At 41.7% G+C, this 8943-nt stretch overlaps 1 protein-coding gene across 1 annotated transcript; it reads right to left on the reverse strand.

Annotated features, from left to right (window-relative positions):
• Positions 1–1173: 1173 nt before the first annotated feature.
• Positions 1174–2158, reverse strand: LOC131515512 (olfactory receptor 1M1-like). The gene has a single exon (XM_058736217.1). The coding sequence runs from the start codon at positions 2156–2158 to the stop codon at positions 1223–1225; it is 936 nt and encodes a 311-aa protein (XP_058592200.1). The 3' UTR covers positions 1174–1222.
• Between the last annotated feature and the right edge of the window lie 6785 nt (positions 2159–8943).

Raw genomic sequence — 8943 nt, forward strand, 5'->3', positions numbered from 1 at the left:
GGATATGAAAACACAGGATTGACTTCTAGATGATCCAGGAAGTAAGTCCAGGCTAAGAATTGGTCATCTGCATTGCTGAACAGAAACCCCAGCCTGAGAATGTCAAGTTTAGTCTTCCCAATTTAGGGTTCTTTCTAATCCATTGTAGCTTGAGTTGTTCTTCTGAACAGAATTAATCATCAGGCACTACACAATGCATAATGTGCAACCACATGATCACAGGAGCACCACAAAGAGATGTGACATGTATTCTCTGCCTTAACATCATGCATGGTATGTAGAGAGAGACCAGCGGACATGTCATAGTGACTGAACTGGAGTGTATTTTCTCTCTTTTTTTAACGTTAATTTATTTTTGAGAGAGGGAGACAGAGTGTGACCGGGGTAGGGATAGAGAGAGAGGAAGACACAGAATCTGAAGCAGGCTCTAGGTTCTGAGCTCTCAGCACTGAGCCCGACATGAGGCTCGGATTCATGAACTGTGAGATCATGACCTGAGTTGAAGTCATATGCTCAACTGACTGAGTCACCCAGGCACCCCTAGAGTGTCATCTCTTATCACATGATGTAATAACCCTTTCTCTGCAGCAACCATGACCGTCTATGAGAGAAAGAAGAATCTATTCATTGACTAATTTGTAGACAACTTTATTTTTACAGAACTAAAGTCATGAATAAAACTTATATGGGGAAAACCCCTTTAGGTATAGCATATCTATATAATATACCTAAATATACATATTTTATTATGTTGTATGTGTGTGTGTATTACCCTCAATATGCTGTTGTTCAGTGGCAGCCAGTATCCAGCTGAAGGGTAGACATTCAGAGAAAGAAAAATGCTGTATTCATATAAGCATTTATCTGTCTATTTATCTATCTATCTTGGATTAACTGTTCTTTAAATTGCTTTCTAACACTAATACTATCAAAAATTGATCATCTGTTGCCATCCCTACTGCCATTTTTTTATCATTGCCATTTCTATCAACAGATTAATAATGAAGATCCTTACCATTATATCTATCTAGAGAAAGAAAGAAAGAAACAACCTCCCCACCCCCCGCCCTGGGGTGGGACTAGATTTTAGTTCTCTTTACTTCTAGTTCAGTGTTCTTTCCCCTAGACTATGTAATGCTCCATTCCAGCCTTAGTGTTAACTGACTTGCTCTGTAAATATGATATGGAGAGTGATTTTGTCCAAAGTGCTTGTTTATGGGGATTAGTCATAATCCCATGAACCCTCTATGCCCAGAACCCTTTTCAGTGAACTCTTCACATCCTTGTTTCTCAGACTATAAATGAAAGGGTTGAGAGTGGGAGTTACCAGGGTATACATGACAGCGGCAGCCAGCGCCCCCACAGAGCGAGAGGTTGATGGTGGCTTCAGGTAGGTGGCAAAGACTGTGCTGTAGAAGAGGATGACCATGGAGAGGTGGGAGCTGCATGTGGCCAGGGCTTTCTTCTTCCCCTGTGCCGATGGAACCCTAGCCACAGCCTGGAAGATATGGGTATAAGAGCTTATGATGCAGAGGAGAGGGCCAATTCCTAACAACCCGGTCAGAAGCATCATTAGGATCTCATTAGGGTGGGTATCTGAGCAAGAAAGACGAAAAAGTGGAGCAAAATCACAGAAAAAGTGGGGAATCTCTTGGTTAGTATAGAAATACAACTGGGATAGAAACAAGATGTGCACCAGAGAGACAAAATGGGCCACCCCCCACAACCCGCCCACCAGCAGCCCACATCTACAAGGTGTCATTAGCAGTGGGTAGTGCAGAGGATGGCAGATGGAAGCATAGCGGTCGATAGCCATGGCAGTCAAAAGCAGGCTGTCCATATCAGCAAAAACAGCAAAGAAATATAATTGGGACAGACATCCAGAGAAAGAGATGGATCCGTGGCTGGTCCATAGATCCTCAAGCATTTTGGGGGCTGTGGTGGAAGTGAAGCAGAGATCCACCAGGGAGAGCTGGCTGAGGAAGAAGTACATGGGAGTGTGGAGGCGCACGTCAGCTCCGATGGCCAGCAGAAGGAGCGCGTTTCCTAAGAGGCTTACCAGGTAGAGTACTAGGAAGACACCAAAGAGGACTGGCCTGTTCCCTGGGCCCCTGGACAGCCCTGCCAGGACAAAGTCCGGGGTCCTGCTGCAGTTCATTCTAGGTCCTGGTGTGCTGTAAGAGAGGGGCCATCATGAGGGGGAGTTGCTCACTATCGGGAGCCGAGGAAGACAGAACGCTGGACCCTGTCTCTTGCCAGTGGGTTCCCCTGAACAATCGATATGGAGAATGAGTGAAAACCTAGAACAGCAATGGGAGGTACAAGAGCTGGACGTCAAAAAGGGTCACAGTGTGAGACACAGAGATGAGAGAAGGCAGGGAACAGCGAGGCTTCCTGGAGTTCTTTGCACGTAAAAGAGAAACTGGGATTGTGGGATGGTAGAAATACTTGTTTGTGAATCTGTATCACAAAAGCATGAGCCTTTGAAGGCAGAGGCTGCATCTCTTAGTTTAGGGCTTCGCACACTAAGAGTGGGAGCTCAGTAAATGCTCCTGCCCATCTACACAGTCGTGACTGAAGCACAGTGAGCCTCTAAAGAGTTTAATATGCCCACCCTTGCCCCATCAGTGTGTTCTCCACACCGCAGCCAAAATCTTGTCAAAAAAGAAAATCTGATTATATCACTTCCTTGTTTACAAATAAGTGTCTGGAGGACATTGGTATTATGAAAATTCAGAAATTCCAACCATGTCCTACAGAGCTCAGTTTTTATTGAGCTTGTGGCATCTCACCAACTTCACCTTGAATCACTCATTTTCTGCTCCCTGCCACCCCAGCTGCGTGGCCTCCCTTCCCTGAGTCCCTGTGCTCATCTCCCTACCTCAAAGCGGTTGGTAACTTTCTTTGGGAGATTTCCTTTGCTTCTTTGATTAAACCAAACCTACCTTTTATTTCCTGTGATAGCATCTTTGTAGAATTCACTACAGTTGTGATGTAGGAGGTGTAATCACATTCATCTTGTGTAAATATTTATTGAAGGTATTTAGTTGATGGTGGAGTCATCTTAAGACCAGACGGTGCCTTGTGGCAGAGACCGCATCTAGTTGTCTTCTCTGTTGAATGCCCAGTGTTTGTCATATGAAAGACTGAGTTTGCCTCAAAGTGAACAAGTATATTAATTATTGGAGAGTGAAGGCCAGGGAGGGCAATATGCTGTCCTTCCCAAGTGGTTCCCTTCCATGTCAACACTTTGTGAATAAAAGTTCTTTCTTCCAGTATCCTCCTAGGATGTGGGCTGAAAACATTGATGCATCTGCTTCCTTCATTCTGCAAATCCAGACCAAGGGCTCTGACACTTATTTTCTTACAAAGTCTTGCTCCTTTCTGTCTTCCCCATCTTCACAGTTACCTTCTATGGACTTCTGTCAGCTCGCTCCCAGCTTATTCCATCAACAGCTTATTCCATCAGCACCTTACCTCCCCCTCTGATTGCTGTGATTCATGCTGAAAGCATCTGCACTGGGCCCGGCCCTGCCATGCTCAGGCTCCTCTAACATCTCATTTCCTGCTGCATCACATCTGTCCATCTGTGCCTGCTTATCAAGAACTTCCACAGCAGGACCCTCCCACCTATAAAACAGGGCTCCCACTGCTCACCAGCACCCGGTGCCCTCTCTCCTGGGCTGCCCACCTCGTGGTCACTTCTACCTTCTTACATGTCCTTTCCTTGACCTAAAGCCCCAGGCCTCTTCTCTCCTGATGTCTTTCCTTCTTGTCCAAATATCTCCAGGTCTCAGTGGAAAATGTACTGCCTTCACCACCACATTTCTCAAGTATTCTAACACTCATTATTTTATATCTTCTGAAATATATAAACAGGATGATCTAGCCCTTATGTGGATATTGTCTTAAGGTGTTTTCTACTTTTTATGACATATTTTCTCTTAACAATTGTAAATACCTTGGGAGGAGAAATGATGTTTTCTTTTTAGTAGTTCTGTATAGCACCAGCCCACATCTGAGTGTATGGTCTGTTTCAAGATTATTGCTTCATGACTGCTCTCTAAGTGTTTGCTACAGTGTCCTTTTCATATTCTGTGTATGTGCTAATTACCTCCTTGTTTCTACTAATCATAAAGTATTCTGATAGATGAGTGGTCTAGTGTAAAGGGACAAATCTTTTCCCTCTTTATGTAGAACATTTTTTATGTACTTGAGACTTGAGTTTCTGAAACTTTCACATGGTTAAGGGTCACCTGGAGAGCCAGGTAAGTCACAGGTTTCTGGGCTCCACCCCAGAGACTGTCTTTAGTTTTGGAGTGAAACATGAGAATTTGCATTTCTGTCTCACTCAAACCTCAGGCAATGCTGACCCTGCCTGTCTGCTGAATTGAATTCAAAATGTGGGGCATCCTATTCTCCATACTTATATGAGTTTTTCTATTTTTTTCAACTCTTTTTAAAAAAATGAAAACTGGAAGATGTCCTTCTCTTACAAGATTAAGTCTTCACTTACTCTTTTTTCTGTTACAAACAGCACATCTTTTGTCCAGATATGGCCATACCTCTCAATGTTTCCATATCTTTCCCCAGGTTGGATCTTCTTGATGATTTTGCTTGAATAATCTCAGTGCTACTATAGCCACTTTGAGTAATTCTTCTGGAACATATATAGTTCATGTTGAATCTCAGATATCCCAGTTCATCTTGGGTTATCTGAATAATATTTGGGCATCTAAAATATGTAAGATCCTAACTATCTAAAATTGTGAGGTCTCAGCCATCTAAAACCTTAGCCTCAGATGGATGATATCCCTAATAAACTAACCTGTCCCAACAGCCTTCTGCAACTATTCCTCTACTTTTCTATGCTTTATGGCAAATCCTTCAAAAAGTTAATTGCCTCCATCACTCACTGTCCATTATGGTCCATGCTCTTTTGAAATCTCAATCATGCTTTTGCCCTAATCATGCCACTGAAAATACTCTCATCTATACCAACATTCAGTCCTCAGTCCTTAAGTTACTTGACCTCTCAGCAAGATTTAGAATGGTTGATTCCTCTTTTCTTACTCCAAACGCATTCTTCCCCTTGCTCCCAGGACCTGCCACACTCTCCCATTGCTATCACTGATGAACTCTCTCTTAGCTTCCTTGGTTGACTCCTCCTCTGTCTCCTTATTCACTTTTGGGCCTCTTCTGGCCTCTTTCTTCCAGTTCCAGGCTTTAAATATCTATAAAAACATAGCTCCTAAATTGTGTTTTCAATTCCACCATCTTTTCAACCCTCTAGACTCATCTATTTAACTTCCTGCCAGATATGTCCTTATGAATGTCTGTTGGTAGCTTTACCACATAAGGTATTTCTTACAATGGGACTGATTGACATACTGCTTTGGAAACAAGTACAGATCTGGACCCAAGGACAGAGTTTCCATCAACTATGTTCCTCTCTGAAATCTGAGCCCCTTACTCTGTCAGGTGCTACCTTCCATATTTACCACCTAGATTCCCTCATCTCCACCCCATGAGTGTTGCCCTTAAAAATATGTATTCTCCCCAATGCTCTTACTGAGAAAGTATGACATTCTAGAGGATCCAGACCCTTTGACTGCATTGGTGATACTGTGTCTGAAGGTAGAGAAGATACAGGTTGGGAGATGAACATTATTAATCTGCATTTCTCTTGGGACTACAAGTGGCTGGGCTGAAGAAGGAAGCTTTCTTGACCTCAGAGACTTATTCCCAGAGATACTTATTAGTGGGAAATCTGAAAGTATTTTCTGAAGAAAAAGCCAAAGTTTTTACAATGGCATGGGAGATCCAGTATGATTTGTACTCCTATTAACTCTCTGATAACATCCTCTCCTCCTACACTCTTCTCCACTAGCTCTGAAATAGCTCCATCAACCTCCTTGTTAGGACTGAATTCCACCAGCCATTCTCCTTCTTTGGCTGCATTGCTCCCCCTGCTTCCTTACCTTGAACACAGTCCATTTCTCCCCAACCCTTCATTTCCTTCATGTCTTTGCTTAATGTCATTTTTCAATGAGACTTATTCTGGTGACCCTAGTTTATGCTATAAACTACATCCAACATTCCCAGTTTCCCTGATCCTAGTCTACTTTCTAACATACTATATAATTTATTTATTCATTATCTATCTTCTCTCCCCATAATGTAAACTGTATGGGAGTAGAGATGCTTGCTTGTTTTGTTCGCTAATGTCTCCCCAGCACATAGAATAGTGCACAGCACATGGTAGAGACACTATAAAATATTGAACTGATGACACGTCAGGCCTTTGCTTTTCCCATTGATCTCATTGTCAGTCAGTGTCAATGAACCAACATGGACAGGTTCATGTCTATCAAGTAATAGCTTACATATCTTAGATCTATATTATTATGAAAGTTCTTATTCTAAATAAATGAAATGCATAATTTCGCCTAAACTGCGAAATCTGGTTCTCAGAGTGGGATACATGGGAGTTCAGCTCCTCACTAGTGCTTATGAGTTGAATTGTGATGACAGCTATCACAAAGGCCTCCTACTTACATGAAACTTCCTTGTCACTTTATCTGAAAAACAGCCATCAATCTGCATGAATACAGATCATGGAAGACAAAATTTCAGTCTAAGAAATGAAACCATAGGGAATAAGCTAAGAGTTTAAATTAAAAGAGAAATGTGTGTGTGTGTGGGGGAAATCCTACCATATTAATAAAATTAATTCAAGGAACCTCAGCAGGATTTTCTTGAACATAAATTCTGAAGGCAAAGGAAAAGCAGTGTCATATAGGGGTCAGGGATTTGAGTTTTGACATCTACTCCTGTACTTTCTGTTCTACTACAGGCAAGTATTGGTTTTCTTCTCCTTGTTCCCCTTCCTACTGCTTCTCTTCTTTTCTCTTAACTCATAGATTTATGATCTTCTTCAACTATAGCTTTTGGAAAACTGTAGGTAACAGTTGGGAAGATAAGAAATTAAGGATTTCATGGAGCTCTATTTTAGGGAGGCAGACAAGGTTGTGTCCTCGCTTGGGGTGGGGGCAGCCCAAGCACACGTAAACTGTGAAGCTTCCTTTAGCAGCTAATTTGATCACTGCAGGAGAGGTGTTTGCTTCATCTGTGATGCTGATTTTCTGAGTTCTTTTAACGAGAGAAGTCTCTCAGTCCATGACAGTGAAAGGACAAAATCCTACTGGATGGTAGGGCACACTGACTTGCTAGCACCTAAATGACTGTTATCAAGTCCATATTATATGAAAATCAAAGAAATGAAATGTACCAGTGTAGTCTGGAGAGTCACTGTTTCACGCAGTCAAGTCTTTTATATAGAAGAGGGAGCAAACTTTACCTGTGGTTTCCAAGGGTGGACGTAGGACCAAATACATGACATAACAACAGAAATAGTAATGTCTACCATTTCTTGTTATAATGATGTACTCTACACTTCCTTAGGGGCTCAATGCATCACTTCACTCAATGCTCACAATTTTATTTTGAGGAAGGTATTGTTATTTTCCCTCAGGAGGAGAAGGTTATAACTTGTTAGTGTTCACACAGCTAGGAGCTGGAGGTGCCTGAGCTCAGCTGTCCTGCCAGCGATGGAGATTAAAGCCAGTGACCCACACCCTTTCTAGCACTAGGTGTGCTCCATCCATGCAGAGCTCAATCTTAGGCTGGATTATCACCTAGAAAATAATTGTGCAGGGTATTTCAGTGGCCAGACTAAAGGACTTTTAAACCTCCTTCCAAACTGGAAGTACAAATTCTGCTTGTGAAAGGTGGTCCACGAAAGCTGGTCCAGGTATGTTGTTGAGTTCCAGCACCAAGCATGATGCCCAGCATTCTGAATGCTGGCCGACTGCACACACAGCCACAGGTTAGCACATACAGTTCAGTGTGGGAAGGGGTGGAGGGAGTACACCATGTGGAAGTGTAGAGACAAGGTTTGCTAGGATTTCTGCCTCCTTTGTTTTTTTTTTCAGGTGATGAGTGCAGTGCTGTTTGTCCTAGAGAAATCACTGATTAGTGATTACCACCAAAAGACTTCTCACAATGGGATTCTTTCAAGATGGTAGTTTCTTGTTTGTATACAGGACAGAACATTCAGATGATGCAAAGGAAAATTTGTTGTGTAAATGAATTCAGATGAGATATGTCATTTTAATATTGATAGAAATTCTGGAAACCAGTTTTTACCTTTCTTTAGCTCTGGGCCAGAGCTTTGGGATTGCTGTTTTTTTTATTGTCCATTCAGTTCTCCAATGAGATGGAATTCAGCCAAGCACTGTCCCCTGTAGATTAACTCATGAGAGATTTCCTTTATAAAAAGCTTATTTTTCATAACACTTAAACAATGCATGGCATCCATGAAGTTAAGTAGAAATAAAATAATTCATATTGATTCATTGTGTTTTTTATTGTCCCATAATTTTAAAACACAAGACTATCAGACCTAATATTAATTTGTTTTTTCAAATTTCTTTTTTAAATTTAAATCCAAGTTATGTTAACCATGTAGTGTAATAATGATTTCAGGGATAGAATTTAGTGATTCGTCACTTACATATGACACCCAGTGCTCATCCCAACAGGTGGCCTCCCTAATGCCCATCACCCATTTAGCCCATCCCCTGCCACCTCCCCTCCAGCAACCCTCAATTGTTCTCTAAGAGTCTTTTATGGTTTGCCTCCCTCTCTGTTTTTATCTTATTTTTGCTCACCTTCCCCTATGTTTATATTGTTTGTTTCTTAAATTACACATGTGAATGAAATCATGATATTTGTATTTATCTGACTGACTTATTTTGTTTAGCATAATATACTCTAGTTCCACCTACATTCTTCCAAATGGCAAGATTTCATTCTTTTTCATCACCGAGTAATAGTCCACTGTGTATGTATATCACATCTTCTTTGTCCATTCATCAGTAG

This window comes from Neofelis nebulosa, chromosome 6, assembly GCF_028018385.1.
Source record: "Neofelis nebulosa isolate mNeoNeb1 chromosome 6, mNeoNeb1.pri, whole genome shotgun sequence".
NCBI classification, from domain to species: domain Eukaryota; kingdom Metazoa; phylum Chordata; class Mammalia; order Carnivora; family Felidae; genus Neofelis; species Neofelis nebulosa.

Excerpts from the sequence above, each read along its gene's own strand:
- LOC131515512 (XM_058736217.1), bottom strand. The coding sequence starts at position 2,158 with ATGAACTGCAGCAGGACCCCGGACTTTGTCCTGGCAGGGCTGTCCAGG.